Genomic DNA, 18,484 nt, shown 5'->3' on the forward strand with positions numbered 1-18,484 from the left:
TATTTGTAAAAAAATGCACTAAACTGTAAGCCACAAGGTCTAGCAGATATATCGAAAACCTCCATTATGGTTCTTCCCATGTTGAGATTATCTACACTGATAAATGACCTGCCATCAGCCCACCCTAATGCATAGGAGTCTAGTGTGGGTAAATTGCCAAATTTTAAAATTATTAAAGAATGTATTAATTTGCATACCTTCAAAATGAGCCATTGTACAAATCCAAGAAAATACAATATGGAAATTGTTGTGCTGAAGAAAATCACTATTGGTAAAACCTAATGAAAAAATAAAGGAAAGTGCATTTGGTACATTACACTTTGGCTACATTAAACTTTAACTATGTAAATTAGCAACTAATTAATTAAATAAATAATGCTAGGCAGACATGGTAAGGATTCTGGTGCATCATGAACGCAGCATGTGGGAATCTGTGGAATGCACTGCAATTCTTTAGAACCATACCTGCAGCTTGTGCAACTTCAGCTCAGAGCAGCTGATCTGGAATCTTAGTTGAAAACATTAAGGGACATCATGAAGGGGTGAGCTTCCTGGATGCTTTGTGCCAGCAGGCAAACACAATCCTTAGGTCATGGAGAACTTTGAACCTGGTCAATAGTCAAGGACAGCAGGCTATATTGTGAATCAGACAGGTATGGGGATATAGTATGTAGTGAGGAAGTGATTTACAAATCCAAAGGATAAGGTTGAGGCCACTGAACTGTTTCGTAATGTGGGTGAAGCCAAACAGAGTAAGATAGGAAGCAACACAGAGATTAACATAAATTGTGCATCAACAAATAAGGTCATTGCAGGGAACAAAAGTTTTAAAAAAACTTAAAGATTTCTTAGTTGAATGCATGAAGCATCTACAATACGAAAGATGAACTTGTGGAACAAATAAAATCACTCTTAGAGTTATGGTTCAAAGTGATCCTGATTGGGAGATAAATATTCCATAGTGTCCAATATCTCAGAAAGAGATACAGAAGGGCAAAGAAGGAGGTGTAGCCCTAATAGTAAAGAATGACATAAGGACGTTAATGAGAAAAGATTTGGTGTTAGAGATCATGAAGCAGTATCAGTATTAGTGGAAATTAGGAATAGAAAGAATCAGAAAACACTGTGCAGCAGGGAGTAGTTTATGGACCCCTGACAATAGTTTTACCATTGGCCAGAGCATTAACTAAGAAATTATTGGATTATGCAACAAAGGTAATGTTCTAATTATGGAAGAATTTAATCTTAATAAACACAGAATGAAAAAAATTAGCAAGTATGATCAGAAAATGAGTTTGTAGAAAGTGTTTACGTCAGTTTCCTGGAGCAACGTGTCCTAGAACTGACAAGGGATAAAGCTGTCGTAGATCTCAATTATATCATGAGGCAGGGTTGATTGAAAATGTCATAGTAAGAGATTCGCTAGAATATAGTGATCATTACATATTATGCTCAAAAGTGGCATAGTGCAATTGTAAATAATAACAAGAACACTGCCCAAGGATTCCCCATTACTGTCTACCACAAGGCTACCTTCACTGATGAATATGTGCAGGGACCCCTATAGTTCTACATGCCATAAGATTGGTTTTATGGCCCATTTTATAAACAGGTCCTGAGTCAACTGCACACTATGCAAGCATGATGCTAAAATAAGGCACATTAAAAAATCCATCCTGTGAGACAACGGCTTCCTGAATTCAAACAAATCTCGCTGTATATCATGCAAACTCTTGAACGGGCTTAATACTACTACTTTAGGTCCTGAAAAGTGCCCAGTCTAATTTGGATGGAATACTAAAGTACCTCAAAAGTGCAACCAAGAGGCAAAGCTAGCTGTTTCACATTACTACTACGCACAAGCAACATGAGTAGTGTTTGCCACTAACAGAAAGCTGCCAGCAAGCCAAAAAGATAAATCAGTAATGTGATATATAAATTTCAGTGTCAGGATGAATATAGGCTGCACTACTCAAAGACTAGCAGATTGTATCATACAGAATGTCCCTTCAGCTATTCTCAAAAAGCAAGGTACTGGCCACACCTAATCTGCCCATTTGAGCAAAACACAAAACACAGTGTCCAACATGAGATGTGATTCCATGAATTTGATAAATAAGTTTTGAGTGTGTTCAGAATTACACTGACAATGAAGGTAAGATTACCAGTCGGACTTGTAGCATGGCTTGTTTGTGCACATGGAGCTATATACTGCAGGACACAGGGCCAAGTTCTGGAAACAGAAAGAATGTGTACTGACATTGTGCTTGCTTCAACGTAACAAAATAGGGAACAGGCATTCTCAGGACAACGTCTTGACAAATCACAGCCAGTCTGCCTGGTTTGAATTTAAACGAGTTTGGTAGTTACCTGTCAGTAATCATCTAACTGTTGCATTCTCCGATGCAACATCTCTACCAATTGAGTCTACTTGCCAACCAATAATCACTATCTTCTCATACAGAAAAATGTTTTCTCCCTTTTACATTAGTATTTCTGATAATGTGCTAAAGCATACAGAGGCTTCAACAAAATATGTCTTTTATCAGCAATACTCAAGATCTATGCTATCAAACAACTATAAACAAGAATATTTAACTCAAACATTAGCAAATAAAAAATGAAGTCAAAACTTTTCATCGTGCATTAAATCAGGACTGCCATGCAAGAAACCAAACTTGGAAAGACAATGTATCAATTTATAGCATAAGAAGAAAGTGCAGATTGGTTGCACTTGTAGTGTTTAAGTGCTGCCCTGAAAAACAATAAATATTTAATGTAAACATACTAAATTATATAAGTAAAAGGGTTGCACTGGACTAGGAATTATTGGGTGAATAGATTAACAGGTATTGTGGAAAATAAACTGCAGGAAACATTTAAAGAAACAATACAAAATGTTCCAAAAATTTCACGGAGAAACAAAAACTCAGCAAGAAGGAAACCATCTGTGGTCCCCTCAGGAGGTTAAGAATAGTATTTAGTTAAAAGAAGAAACTTATAATTTTGCAAAGAATGGTACAAAAATCTAAGAGTCCGGAATATTTTAGAAACCAGCAGAGAGCCACCAAAAAAGTTGAATAGAACAAAAAAAACAGAATGAGAGTGAATTAGCTAAAAGTATAAAAAAGTACATTGTAAGATCTCATAGAAGTATATAACAGCAAAGAGAGAAACGTTGATCCGCTATAAAAAGAGGTAGGAAAAATTATCACAGGGAATGAGAAAATGGTGAGATGTTGAACAAATGTTTCATGTCTTTCTTCACAGTAGAAGACACAGATTACATAACAGAAATAAAAGACACAGTCAAATATCAAAAAGAGTAAGGAACATAAGTAATAGCAGCAAAGAAAAAAAAATTAGAGAATCCTAACAGACTAAAAACTTAAGCGACTTACGAGACTGAAAACCTGAAAGAAATTAGTGTTGAAAAACAGGCAGTATACAAAAAAGTTGAAGGCTGATAAATCCCTGGACCAAAAGAACTATATCCAACAGTGCTCAAGGAGCTGGTTACGGAGATAGTGAATTTGTTGGTGGTTATTTTTCAACCTTCTATTCATGCTAAAAAGTTTCCTGCTAAATGTTAATTCACAAATGTAACACCACTACTTAATAAGGGAAGGACAAGGAGTATGAAGAACTACAATATTTTAGTTTAATGTCAGTAATGGGGAAAATAAAAACATTATAAAGGATGTAATAAGTGAATGTGGGATTAGGGTAATAAACTTGCTTGGATTGAGAAATAGTTATGAGACAGAAAGTCAAGAGTAAGAATAAGTTTGTTCCAGCTCCTTCAACACTCTGGGATGTAGTTCATTTGGTTTAGAGGGTTTATGAACCTACAACCCAATTCAATTTTGAGTACTGAATCTTTATTAATACTAATTTATTTCAGTTTCTCAATTTGACAAGTCCATTGATTGCTGAGTATTTCTGGCAGATATTCAATTTCACCTACCAAACCAAACATAAAGTATTGTAAATGCATTCTGAAGAAGAGACATATCAGACCCAAAACGTTAACCCTGTTTCCATCTACACAGATACTGCCAAACCTGCTGAGCTTCTTCAGCATTTCCTTTTTATTTCAGATCTCTAGTATCCACTGTAGAGTCAGAGTTCTCCCACAGAAACAGACCCTTTGGTCCAACTTATCCATGGCGACCAGACATCCCATTCTGGCCTAATCCCATTTGCCAGCATTTGGTCCATATCCCTCTAAACCCTTCCTATTCATTTACCAATCCAGATGTCTAATAAATGTTGTAACTGTGCTTGGTTCCACCACTTCTGGCAGCTTGTTCCATACATGCACTACCCTCTGCATGAAAAAGCTACCCCTCAGATCCCTTTTAAATCTTCCCTTCTCACTTTAAACCTATGTCCTCAAGTTTTAGATGCCCTCACCCTCAGAAAAAGATCTTGGCTATTCACCCTATCAATGCCCCTCTCCATTTTATAAACCTCCACAAGGTCACCCCTCAGCCTCCAAGGCTCCAGGGAAAAAAGCCTCAGCCTATTCAGCCTCTCCCTATAACTCAAATTCAAGTCCCAGCAACATCCTTATATATCTTTTCTGCACCCTCTCAAGTTTAACATCTTTCCTATAGAAAGGTGAACAGAATTGTATGCAGTATTTTAATGGAGATCTCACCAATGCTCTGTACAGCCGCAACATGACACCCCATCTCCTATACTCAATGTTCTGACCGATGAAAGTAAGCATGCCAAATGCCTTCTTCACCACCCTGTCACTCATGACTCTACTTTCAAGGAACAATGGACATGCACCCCCTAGGTCTCTTTGTTCAGCAACAATTCCCAGGGCCCTTTATTATAGTAGAAATAAACAGGTGGTTTTGAGGATAACATGCAGTCACTAATGGGGTACTACAATGATCAACACTAGGTTCACAGCTGTTCACAATCTATATAGATGATTTGAAAATGAGCACCAGTTGTAATATTTCCCAATTATTAATGACACAACGTTGGGTGGGAATGTAAGTTGCGAGAAGGTTGCAAGGAGATGTCAATGGTGAAATGGAGTTCACCAGACATATCCTAGGGATTGTTGAATTGTCTAAGGGAGAGAAACTGAGAAAACTGGACCTGTTTGAAGCTTATAAAGTTTACACAGATTTTGAAAAGGTTACATAGATAACCTGTTTCTCCTTGCTGGTGAATCGAGAACCAAGCAATATAATCTCAGATTATTATCATTAAAGTGCAGAACAACAAAGACAAGGAGGAATTTCTTCACTGAGGATGGTAAATCTTTGTAATTCTCTACCTCAGAACTTGTGGAAGCTCAATCGTTGAGCATGTTAATAAAGACAGAAATCATCAAGGGATGGAGGGCTTGTGAGGGAAAGTAGATCAAGGTGAATACTTAGCCATGATTTATATGAATAGTGGAGCAGGCTTACTAGGCTCAATAGCCCACTCCTATTTCTATGTTCCTATTAAAGTGATGAATGTGGAAGAGGCTTAACAGGCCATGTGGTCTACTGCTCTCACTTACTGTGTTCTTTTGGCCTTCTAGAATGTTAGCATTTAAACTGTATCATCATGTACATTATGAGGCATCATAAAATCCAAGATATATATTAAACTGACCTTAAATGCAAAAAAGTGGTCCGTGTATGTTGCACCAAATAAAAATTTTGAACCAGCGTCTGCATAGTTTAAGAAAATCTGTAAAATAATAATAAAGTTGTATAATGGTTTGTTTATAAGCTTTAAATAATCAAGCCTCACAATAAAATAAAAGTAAAGCATATTTACTACAGATGGCATTATTAAAACTGTTTTGGAGAACACCACCATAACCAATGAACACTTAGAAACTTCTTTGTTTGCTTACAAATGCATTGTGTAAATCAACAAAACTTTGCAGTTATGTAGCGGCTTTATTGTTGGGAATGTTTGAAGTTGCTTCACAGAGGGAATCAAAATTTGGATAGTGAACCAAAGAAATATTACAGAAAGATGAACAAAAGCTTGCTAAAAAATTTAGGGATGGTTTTATTCATTCATTGCGTTGGGCATCACTTGTTGAGCAGTACTTATTCCCCATCCCTAATTGCCCTCAAAAAACTCATGATGAACTAACTTCTTGAATCACTACTGTCCATGTAGTGTAGATACATCTGTAGTGCTATTAGGGAGCGACTTCCAGGTTTTGATCCAACAGTGAAGGAACAGCAATATAGTTCAAAGTGAAGATGACTTGAGGTTTGGAGGGAAACATGCAAGTGATGGTGTTCCCATGTTTCTGCTGGCCTTGTACTTCTAGGTAGTAAGGCTTGTGGGTTTGGAAAATGCTACTGAAGGATCTTTAGTGAGTTGATACAGTGCATCTTCTAGATGGCATACACTTGTGCCACTGTTCATCAGTAGTGGAAGGACTGACTATTGAAGGTGAAAAACCAGGTGCAATCAAATGGGCTTTGTCTTGAATGGTGCTAAACTTTTTACGCGCTGGTGTATTGGCACCCATCCGGGTGCATGTGTCCATTATATCGTCATGACAAATCAGAGAGTGGCTACTGAGTGACTAGGCCTATCTGATACCTCACTGATGACTTTCGTGTACAACCCAAGTGCATGTGGGCAACATACATAAAGACAAAGTCATATTGTTTTACAAATGTGATCGGGAAGACGACTGAGGTGTTTAAGATTTCTTCTGTTCCCCGTGGAAAAACCATGCAGTGCTTTCCAGGGCTTATGTAAAGAATCACTGTACTCTGCTGCATAGCTTTTCTATCAAAAGGGCACAGGCCTGGTTATCAGGATATTGTTCCACCCGAGGAGGAGCAACAAAAGAAGGAGACACACAAGACATCCCTTTTCTGGTCAATTTGACTAAGATTGATTCATTTAACTCAAGTACCAGAGAATAAAACCTCCATCTCCACTTCCTGCCTGTCCTAGACTTTATTTTACCTTCCCTTCTCCATTAATGACAAACACAACATCCTTTTAGCCACAATGCTAAAAGCCTCAAAACAAATATTTCAAACCAACTTTGTAAATCAAACGATAAACCATTCAATACTTCATACAAAAGTCAACTTATCAACATACATACCTTCACTTGTCCTGATTTTCTAACATATAACTACAATAATACTGGCAGATGACTAATGCAAGGCTGCATTTTCACTGAGTGACAATACAGGTGACCTTGCAGTTTGACCTCAGCCAAATCTGGCCCCACATTTGGCTTTTGCTTCTACTAGTTTGGTATAAATACCAATGGTCTGGGCTGGCTGGTTGACAGGCAACAGCAAGCACACTTTTACTTGGAAGACAAATGCTGACATCAGGTCCTTGTCCCACTGCTATTTCCACAGATGGTGCTTCAGGAAATTAGAAGTGCACGTAAACAAAGGTAACACAGCAATGTTAATCTACATGTAGACTGGAATAATCTACTGATCACCAACGCTTTGTACAATGAATTTCTGGAATTTTTTTTCTATTCTCTTATGGGACATGGGTGTTGCTGGCTAGCCAGCATTTATTGTACATCCCTAGTTGCCCCAGAAAAGGTAGTAATAAGCTGCCTTCTTAAACCGTTGCAGTTCGTGGAATTCAGGGATTTTGACCAAAGAACACTAAAGTAACAGCTATATATTTCAAGTCAGGATGGTGAGTGACCTGGAGGGGGAACTTGCAGGTAGTGGTGTTCCCATGTTTCTGCCGGCCTTGTCCTGCTAAATAGAACTGGTCATTGATTTGGAATGTGTCTATGGAGTGGGGCAAATTTCTACGGTGCACCTTGTAAGTTGTACACACTGTTGCTACTGAGTGTCGTTCTGCAGTAGGTGGATGGTAGTGGATATGGTGCCAATCAAGCAGCTGCATTGTCTGGGGTAGTGTCAATCTTCTTGAGTACTATTGGCGCTGCATGCATCCATGCAAGTGGGGAGTATTCCATTACATTCATGACTTAGGTCTTGCAATGGCAGAAAGGCTTTGGGGAGTCAGGTGATGAGTTACTCACTAGAGTATTCCCCTTACTTGCTCTGTAACTATTGTACTTAAATGGTGAGTCCAGTTCAGTTTCTGGTCAATGGTAATCTCTATACTGTTAATATAGTGGGGGACTCAATGATGGTAATGCTACTGAATGTCAAGGGACAATGGGTTAGATTGTCTCGTATTAGAGATGGTCACTGCCTGGTATTTGTGTGAATCAAATGTTACTTGCCACTGTCAGCTGAAGCCTGGATATAAAACTAGGGTCTTAAATAGGTGAATAGCAAAGGTCCTTTCCCTAGAGTGTGGGAATTCAAAACTTGGGAGCATATTTTTAAAGTGAAAGGAGAAAGATTTAAAAGATACCTGACAGGCAACTCTTTCACACAAAGAGTGGATCGTAAATGGAATGAACTGCCAGAGGAAATGGTAGATACAGGTACAGTTACAATTCAATATTTAAAAGATATTTGGGTAAGTACATGGATAGGAAAGGTTTAGATGGAAAGGGCCAAACACAGGCCAGTAGCACTAGATTAGATTGGGAAATTTGGTTGGCATGGACTTGTTGGACGATTGGGTCTGTTTCCATGCTGTATGACTCTATAACTCTAAGTCTAAACGAAGGAACTAGGAAGGCATGAGAAGCAAGTTGGTTGTGGTTAATTGCAAAAATACATAATAAAGAATGATAGGTAATAGGTCTAATATTTAAAGGACAATGCAAGGATTATGACCAACATAGATTCATTTAAGGCCCAAAACTCAACAAGAATATGTAACTCAATTTTGAGTTAACTAAAAAAGTTAAAGATTGTATTAGATAACAAGATTAACATTGCCTAAAGAGTACTAAACCTGGAGATTGGAAATATTTCAGAATTCAGAAAAGGAGAACCAAGAACCCAATACAAAAAGAAAAATGGAACAGGAAAATAAACTTGAGGGGAGGCAATGACCTAATGGTATTTTCACTAGACTATTAATCCAGAGACCCAGGTAATATTCTGGGGATCAAATGATGACCATGAACCATTTTTGATTACCAGAAAAACACATGGTTCACCTAATGTCTTTTAGGGAAGGAAACTGCCATCCTTACCTGGTCTGGCCTACACTTAACTCCAGACCCACGAAATATCATTGACTCTTTACTACCTTATGAGCAATTAGAGATCAGTAATAAATGCTGGCTTAACCAGCAATACCCATATCCTGTGAATGAACAAACAAAAATAGCCGCAAAACCTCCTGAGACATGTAAAGGGGAAAAAAATTAACAAACTAAAAGGTGGGTCCAATATAGGCAAAGACTGGAGAATTTATAATATTAAACAGCAAAACGACAGAGAAACTAAATAATGACTTGGTATCTGCTTTCACAGAGGAAGATACAAGAAACTTCTAGAAATAATAGTAATCCGAGGGACTAATGAGAATGAGGAACAGAAAGAAATTAGTACTAATAAAAATGTAGTCTTGGAGAAATTAATAGCGCTGAAACACTGCAGATTCTTGGGACCTGATGATCTCCAATTCAGAGCATTGAAAGAAGTGGCTATCAAAATATTGGATGTATTCTTGGCAATGATTTAAAATAATATAGTTTCTGGAACTTGCCTGCAGACTGCAAAGCTTGCAGATGTAACCACACTACTTAAGGAAGGATGGAGACAGAAAATGGGGAAATTACAGACCTGTTAGCTTCATGTCACTAGCAGGCAAAACACTAGAAATTATTATAAAGGATGCGATAGTTAGACATTCAGAAATAATAATCTGATTGGCAAAATCATAATGGTTTATGAAAAGAAAATCATGTTTGGCAAACCAGTTAGAGGGTTTTAACAATATTACGAGTGGAATTGATAAGGACGAATCATTAGTTGTAGTGTATTTGAATTTTCAGAAGACTTTTGATAACATCTCACATAGGAGGTTAGTAAACAAAGTTTGCTGGGGTGGGCTTCGTATACTGGCACAGATTGAAGATTGGTAAACGTAAAGAAAGCAGACAGTAGGAATAAATGGGCCACTCTCCTGTGATAGCACCTTCCAAACTCTCAACTACACCATGTAGAAGGGCAAGAGCAACAAATACATGGAAGTACCATTCCTGCAAGACTCCCTCTCAGCCACTCACTATCCTGACTTGGAAATATATTGCTGTGCCTTCAGTGTCACTGCGTCAAAATTCTAGAACGCTCTTCCTAACTGCATCATGGGTCTACCTACACCAAATGAATTATAGCAGTTCATGAATGCAACTCACCAGAACCTTCTCAATGAAAGTTGGGAGGAGCAAAAAATGCTGGCCTGGCTAATGATGCCCACATCCCATGAGTGAATTAAAATAAAACTCTCAAGATGTCAGTGTGACTAGTCAAATACCATAATAATTAGTGCTTGGCCCCAGTTGTTCACAACCATATCAATTACTTGAATGTGGGAACCAAATGTAACATTTCCAAGTTTGTGGATGAAACAAAACACATAAGAATATAAGTTAGGAAGATGATGCATTCTGGGCCGCTTTGGGCCTCAAAGGAATGGTCATTCCCTCCAATCCTCAAGCACAAGCCAAAGTGTGTGGAAGAGAATATGAGTGCGACCCTTCAGAATGCCATAATCATCATAGGCCACAGTGGGCCCACTAACTCAGGCAACATCTTTGCAACAGGGTTCAGTATCAGAGATAACTCCTGCAATGCTGCTGGTCAGCAGCCTCTTGAGGTACCCTTCTGGCACGTTGACAATGAGATCAACCAACACATGAATTACAATCACAAGCAGAGACACATTGGCGGGCTAGCTCCACCTCAGGAGGGAGAGAGAAAGGGAGAGGGAGCCGGAGAGGGAGCGACATGGTGGAGCAATGTGGAGGTAGGGAGAGGTGGAAGGAGAGGGAAGGTATGAAGAAGAGGAAGGCAGGGGCATGTGAACATTGTGGGGAGAGTCGGCGGGAAGAGAGGAGTGGTAGAGAGGGGGAAGGAGAGGAGGGAGAGAAAGCAGGGAGAGAGATGGGGAGGGAGAGACAGAGGGAGAGTGGGGGAAAACAGGGAAAATGAGAGAAGGGTGGGTCTGTGTAACAGAGGAAAGGGGAACCACTTTTGCATTTCTCTACCATGTGTCTTCAATCCTTTTGCAATCTCACTCCCTGAGTCTGCAAAGTCTATCTTCCCCCCACATCCCTCTACACACAACGCAATCCCTTTCCTTCCAGCTGAACTTCATATCAATATTGTGCTTCATTGCTCTGGTGCAAAGTGCAGTCTTTATGTACGACATCAACAAAATGTGATGTGATGATGTCGAGGGTTGCGAGTTTCCAGATTAGCATGCATGCACAGTTGCAATTATGAGAAGACACTGCTTAAAAATAGTAGAGTTGCAGCAGCAGACCTTTAAGGAGGTATGTAATAATTCTCAATAATGATTTATCCCCGTGAGAAGGAAAGGCTCTTTGTGAAGAATGTATCTAAACTAAATAACAAAGTTAAGAACAATCATTTGGTAGTACAGAACTTCAGTATTGCTGAAAAAAGTCCCAATTAGTGGAAGATTCTCACCTTCCATGCATCAGGACTATGAAGTTTGAGCACAGATGAACAGTTTCAGAGTCCTACTATGCTGTAGAAACACAAGTGCTCTCATTACTAAGAGGATGCTGCCATCAATCTAAATAAATCTTCTGCCTATGACACAAATGAGTAACATAGTATATGAATTCCAGTGCTGGTGTGATCCAGGTATGTAGGCCATTCATCTCACAGACTGGAGGATTATTTCAAACAGGATATTCCTTCAGCTGCTCACAAACAACAAGGTACTGTCCACATCCAATCAGTCCATACTTGTAAAACTCACAATGTCCAACATTACACATGATTCTACAATTGCATACCATTTCCTCGATGATTCTGAGTGTGTAACAAAATACACTGGCATCCAATTTATGCTTGCAGTGCAGCAGACAGCATGTATTGGAAGTTACATATTTTAACAGGATCCTGTTTTTTGTAAAAAGAAAGAACAAATGCATCTAATGCACCTGTTTGAACGTACCTAAGGTTTGGTACCTAAGCAATGCTAGGCAGGTAACAGTCAATCATTATTATGCATTCACCACGGCAATACCTTCAAATATCGGTTTATCTGCCAACCAATCTGCACCTTCTTCTTATACAGTACAAATATTGATTTTCAGTTTGATTCATATTCTTGTGAATTGTCCTGATGAGTGTAAGATGAAAAGAAGTTCAACAAAATCTCTGTCTCTTTTCAGCAATACTAAAGTTAAGCATAGTATTAAAGTGAAATAAACACTACACAAATCTGCAAAGATTATAAGTGAGTCAGGGGATTGGATAAAATAAGAACCAGCAAAAAAGTAACAAGCAAGATAATTAAGGGGATGTAGATAAGAGTATTAGAAAAAGCCATCTCAATATAAAATGAAAGAATTTTTACAAGTATTTCAAGAGGAAAGGCGTAACTAAAGATAGAGTTAATCCACTAGAGCCGTGATCTCCAACAAGTAGATTGCAGTTGATTAATTAGTCAGAGTCTCTGGCAGTCAGTCTCACCATGTGCCTGCCTTCCTTCATTATTTGCATCTCTGACAGTTGATCTTACTGACCACCTGCAGTCCCTTGCTGTGCGTGTCTCTGACAGTTGATCTCAATGCCCTCCCACTCTCTCTTCCCTCACACACATTGATCATCATGCTGCAGCATGCCTTCCACTTTGGAAAGCCTAATAGCTGAGAAAAATGCATGCCCTTCACAGGCTGGTTGCATAGTGCTTTGGTTTGGTACAGTTGCGCTATCATTGCAGGATAAAGTAAGTTTACGGTGGCAATTCAAACAAACGATTAAGAAAAGCACAATGCAATCAGATACAACATAGCTTTTATTTTTATTTGTTCACAGGCTGTAGGTATCGCTGGCTAGGCCAGAATTTATTGCCTACTCCTAATTGTCCAGAGGGTAGTTAAGAGTCAACCATTTTGCTGTGGGTCTGGTATAGGTCAGATCAGATAGGCAGAGCAGATTTCTTTCCCCAAAAGGTCATTAATGAACCAATGTTTCTACGCCTCACCATTATCAAAGTGCTCTCAACACCAGTCAGCCAGATCATATCTACTCAGTATTTCCACACACCCCCTACCTAGTACACAGATTTCCACAATTGTCCATTAACTTATTAAAAAGATAATATTTACTTCAATTTCCACAAAAAAATCATCACAGAACTTAAACTCAATAATAATACCGCATTCAAACTTTGCAATAAAATAATTCAATGATTTAATTACAATTCAATGTCCCAGCACATTACAGATGACATGGCACAAAATAACCTATCCACCCACATACCAAAAACAATAATTGTGTAAAAACAGTTGATCTGCTCAAAGACTTGAGCGCAATGCTTTTTTTCCAATGAATTCCTGTTCTCCCACATACCTGCACTTGATGTCCCATCCACTCAAAAGCATGGAATCCTGCTCTTGTTCTCAAAATAAGGAGTCCAAAAACAAACTGCAAGCCTACGCCCCAGAAAACAGTTCTCCATCTTACCTAAAAATAAATCCAACATGAATGAAGTGAGTAGGGGAACTTAATTACAGAACTATCATTTTAGCATTTTTGTCTAAACTGAAAATCTAGCTGACAGCAGGAACAAAACTGAATAAAAGCTCCAAATTAATGCAAATCAAATTGCTTCAGATACTGAATCCAAAATTATAAAAATCGGGTTCAAAGATATTTTTCTGACACAAGAGCTGCATAATTAACATATGGACAACATTTTTTTCCTTCCAAAAAAGTCACATTGGACTTGAAATTTTAACTGTTTTGCACTCTAAAAATGCTGCGAGACTTGCTGAGCATTTCTAGCAGATTCTGTTTCTATTTCAGATCTTTAGCACCCCCAGCACCCAGTATTTTGCTTTAACTCTTTCCTTTAAAATTGTTCAGTAACCTCAATGTCATATCGGTTATTGAATCTTTCATGTTGGAGGCAGTCTTTAAACTCAAATAATGACTCAGATTTCCTTCTGTGACCAAACAGCCTATAGCCTAAGCAATTTGGCCCAACATAAAATTGGTTAAACAGTTTCTGCAAGCAAAGCCTAATGGAATACACAGGCCAAGGTTACCACAGGTCAAAAGTAAACAAGGGCCAGCTCAGATCTCTCTTGCACAGCTAATAGAAGTGCTCGATCTTAACAATGGGAGAGTGGTTGTGAGGAGAAACTCATTCAGAAGTACTCAGCCAGATCAACAGGGAAAGACATTATGTTAGCATATTCCCCAGTTTCAGCCAGACTCCTTAAAACCATGGAGTATTCATATCTCGGAAAGGGGATGGGGACACCTGGAATGACCTGGCCTAACCTCATTGGATACTGTGAACCCTATCCAGAGAATATTCCAAAAGGGCTCAGAAAGGGGGGACAAGGAGGTACACCTGGCGGCCATTCCCTCAGCAAAGACTCCATGCATAACTGAACTTTGTACTAAGATGACCATGAGTGCCCTGTCGACAGAGTTCAGTGAATTGAATCCAGCAGCCCAATCAAGTTCACTGCGTGCTTTTCAGACAGTCAGCTTAGTTTGGGAAAAGTTAACAACTCTTTCAAAAATTAAGTTTTATTAAAATACTTTCAAGTTAAAGACAACTAAGTTGAACCACAGTCCTTTGTCTCATACAGTAAGAACCCCTGAGTAAACACGTTTTAGGGGTAGTAAAATGGTCAAAGTGTCTGTATAGACTATTTCATAGGCAGCTTTTTTATTACACTATTTAGATTTGAAGTCAACTGCTAAAAGTGTACGCATACATTTGAAAAGAATCACCAGTGCTTCCAAATTACTTTTTTAACCAAACAATTGTTTTTTGCTTGCAGTAAACACATAATGACTACATGTATAAGCATAAGAACTTGCAGCAGGAGTAGGCAATTCAGCCCCTCGAGTCTGCTCCACCATTTAATAGCTGATCATACCTAATCTCATCTTAGCCTGAACTCCACTATCCCTTCAACCCATTACTAATTAAAAATCTGTCGATCTCCTCCATAAATTTGTTCAATGTCTCAGCATCCATCACACTCTGGGGTAGTGAATTCCACAGATTCATGACCCTTTGAGAGGGGTATTTTCACCTCATCTATGGTTTAAATGCTTATTCTAAAACTATGACCTCTCATTCTAAATTGCCCCGCATGAGCAAACATCCTCTCTAAGTCTACTTTGTCAATCCCTATTAGCATTTAACGTAACTCAAATAGATCTTCTCTTTCTTCAAAACTCGAGCCACACTGCTCAATCTTCCTTCAAAACACAAATCTCTCATTTCTGAAATCAATCTAGTGAAGCTCCTCTGAATTACCTGCAAAACTATATCCCTCCTTAAGTAAGGGAATCAATATTGGTCACAACACTACATGCACGGTCTCACTAATGCCTTATACAGCTGCAGAAACACTTCCGTACCTTTGTACTGTATGCCTCTAGCAATAAATATCAAAATTCTATGAGCCTTTCTTATTACTTACTGTACCTCCATGCTGGTTTTCTGCGATTCATACACAAGGATATCCATAGCCCTCTGCACTGAAACACTCTGAAATTTCTCTCGATTTAGATAATACATTATTTTAGTTTTCAGAGCAAAAGACTTTTAATTCCTGAGATGGGTTTTCTGTCATTCTTTTTCCATAATTTCTCCTCTATTTGAACTCTACAAAACCAAGCCCATTGAATGTAATATGTTCGTAATGCCCTTTTTTGGCGGATGGCCAAAATCATCAGCAGGCCAAATACATTCTATGCTTGCAAAGTAGCATAGTGGTTGTGTTACTAGACTTGTAGCCCAGAGGTCTGAATGAATAATTCATGAAAATGTGAGTTCAAATCCAAGTCAAGGAATCTTAACTCAGTGTTTAATAAAAGTGACCAATCTTCGCCATCGCCACCTCTAGTTATGTCCTACCTTGCTAAAGGTCAACAATATAGAACACGATTTTAACACTGTCAGTGAAGTGAGTTACAGTCTCAACAATAGGGTCTGGGGAAGCCCTCAATGTTTTCTGAATTCCACTACCTCAGAGTCTGAAGCCAAAAATGAACAAGGAAACCTCCCAATAATTACCACATGCCATCTTTCCACAGTAGAGAAACGTTCATCATCCTTCCATATTGAATACTGTTTGCAGGAAGCATTAAATGAAGTCTAGATATCTTTCAACCAGAATGGCTCAGAAGAATGAACTATAACTGATTTGGTACAGTCCTGATTGACGTAGCCCCTAAACGAAACTTGCAGCCAGTATGGAGACAACTAACATGAAGGAATAACCTTCATGTTCTCAGACTCACCAATCTACCTGTCACAGTTGCATCTCCCTTGACAGCATTGGTAGAAATGATGACCATACAGTCTTCATGAAAACTATGTTCTGCATTTGCATTGCTCCATCTGTCATGTGGTACTATCACTCAGCTATAAAAATGGTTCTAAAAAGTCTAGGGGGTTAAAACCAGAAAATTATTCATAAGGTTTTGTGAGTCAACTGCAGCAATAGAAATGTTTTCCAAAACAATTGTAAACACAGTTTAACGTCCTCTCATTTTCCATTGTCAAGAAGTCAAATAGCCTACCATAGTTCAGTTAAGAATGTAGGGAAGCATGAGAGGATCAGACATGCCTGAAAATGTCAAAGACTGCCAAGCTCGACACTACACACAAAATCACATACATGATAAACAGCAAAAACATTATTTTACTAACAGAACTAAGTAATTCCATGACCAATGGATCATGACCAACGTTCTGCCACCCTGCCACATGCAGCCATGAATATTGATTGGCAATTAAGGAACTGACAGAAAGAGAAGGCAATGCAATCCTTATACTGGTCTTCACCAATTTTTTTTTTTTAAACTGTGCACTGGGAAGCTCTGTACACAGCAATCGCACAGCCTCCACTTCCAGAATCCACTGCTGCACACATACGCGAGGCTTGCACAGCAGTGTGAAAAAGTACAAGGAATGTTGATGTTCACAATATTAAGTATAAAGCACAAATCTGAAGAGCGTAATCTTCTTCAGTCTGCAATGGCAACAGGATGATTCTTTCTCTTTACAGCCTCCTACTTAGGTCTCCACCCAGCAAATTTACTTCACTCGACATAACAAAAAGCAACACTAAGTGCACTGAACCCAGGAAGGATTTTGGCCTGTAAAGACCACAGAACCCCTACAGTGTGGAAACAGGCCCTTCAGTCTAATAAGTCCACACCGAACCATTCCCCTATAACCCACCTAATCTACACATCCCTGAACACAAGCAATTTAGTATGGCCAATCCACCTAACCTGCACATCTTTAGACTGTGGGAGGAAACTGCAGCACCCAGAGGAAACCCAAACAGACATGGGGAGAATGTGCAAACTCCACACAGATAGTCGCCAGAGGCTGGAATCGAACCCGGGTCCCTGGCGCTGTGAGGCAGCAGTGCTAACCACTGAGCCACCGTGCCGCCCCAAACATAGGCTGTTTCACAAACAGTCAGCCTTTTGCTAAGTTGCACAAGTACAGTTATAACATTAGTGTGTAAAAATCAATATGAAAAATTGCCACAGTATGTCTTGTTACCAAAAAGGGAAAATTCAACGCAACCAACTTCCAACTGCTAATGTTATGAGAAATACCCTTCTATGCTTATCTCTTATATGGAACAGAACTAAAAATCAAATGAGACAAATCAATCTGTGTCATAGCTCAGAATTCTTTGATGGTTCATTATCAATGCAGAGCAGGTGTAGCCAAAAGAGATAAAAAAAAAATGCAAAAAAATACTTTAATTATCCTGGTACAAGTTTTGTTAGATCACATTTAAAAATACTGCATCTTGTTTTGGCCCCCTCACAGAATGGGCAATATTGAGGGTATGAGAAAGTTTCAGAACATCACAAGAATGATTCTCAGCTTTAAAAATGCTTAGTTAGAAAGTTAAAAAGCTATGTCAAAACACAAAATTGTAGACTTTGGTAGAACTTTATTCTTATTTATAAATTATATCAATTTGATAGATTAGGGAAGGCAAGGGGTTATGTATAGTACTGGGTTTGATATTAAGCATCTTCAATTCTATAGTCTAGGCTTTTGCAACAATCCGGTAGCTCATGTATGGGCATTGACTCTCTGTAAATCACCAAAAGCTAGTTCTCAAATTGAACTGAGAAAACAGGTTAAAAACAGGTAGTATGCTCAAGTTGATCTCCCTGACTAGACTTTGACTGCTTCAGGGCAATGAAAGAAAGGGTTTTTCCAGATATGTCTCCACATCTCCGGATTACATGTCTACACATGGGTCGCTTTTTTTTTAAGAAATAGCAAGAATTGCAGATGCTGGAGTCAGAGATAACACAGTATGGAACTGGAGGAACACAGCAGGCCAGGCAGCATCAGA

At 38.8% G+C, this 18,484-nt stretch overlaps 1 protein-coding gene across 13 annotated transcripts in view; it reads right to left on the minus strand.

Annotated features, from left to right (window-relative positions):
* The window catches only part of LOC109926406 (solute carrier family 28 member 3-like), a 184,823-nt gene that overhangs the window by 91,377 nt on the left and 74,962 nt on the right, over positions 1-18,484 (minus strand). For 10 of the 13 annotated variants that reach the window (XR_007261780.1, XR_007261779.1, XR_007261778.1 and 7 more), the window contains exons 7-9: positions 13,467-13,580; positions 5,629-5,706; positions 198-278 (exon numbers count right to left, since the gene is read on the minus strand). Coding sequence is in view for 9 of the 13 variants with exons in the window: in XM_048595197.1 (XP_048451154.1) it covers positions 198-278; positions 5,629-5,706; positions 13,467-13,580 (273 nt within the window). In the remaining 4 variants the exon portion in view is untranslated. The remainder of the gene's footprint in view (positions 1-197; positions 279-5,628; positions 5,707-13,466; positions 13,581-18,484) is intronic. The other 3 variants (XM_048595195.1, XM_048595193.1, XM_048595196.1) reach the window with 3 other exon arrangements.

The sequence above is a fragment of the Rhincodon typus genome, chromosome 3 (assembly GCF_021869965.1).
Source record: "Rhincodon typus isolate 14 chromosome 3, sRhiTyp1.1, whole genome shotgun sequence".
Classification (NCBI taxonomy): domain Eukaryota; kingdom Metazoa; phylum Chordata; class Chondrichthyes; order Orectolobiformes; family Rhincodontidae; genus Rhincodon; species Rhincodon typus.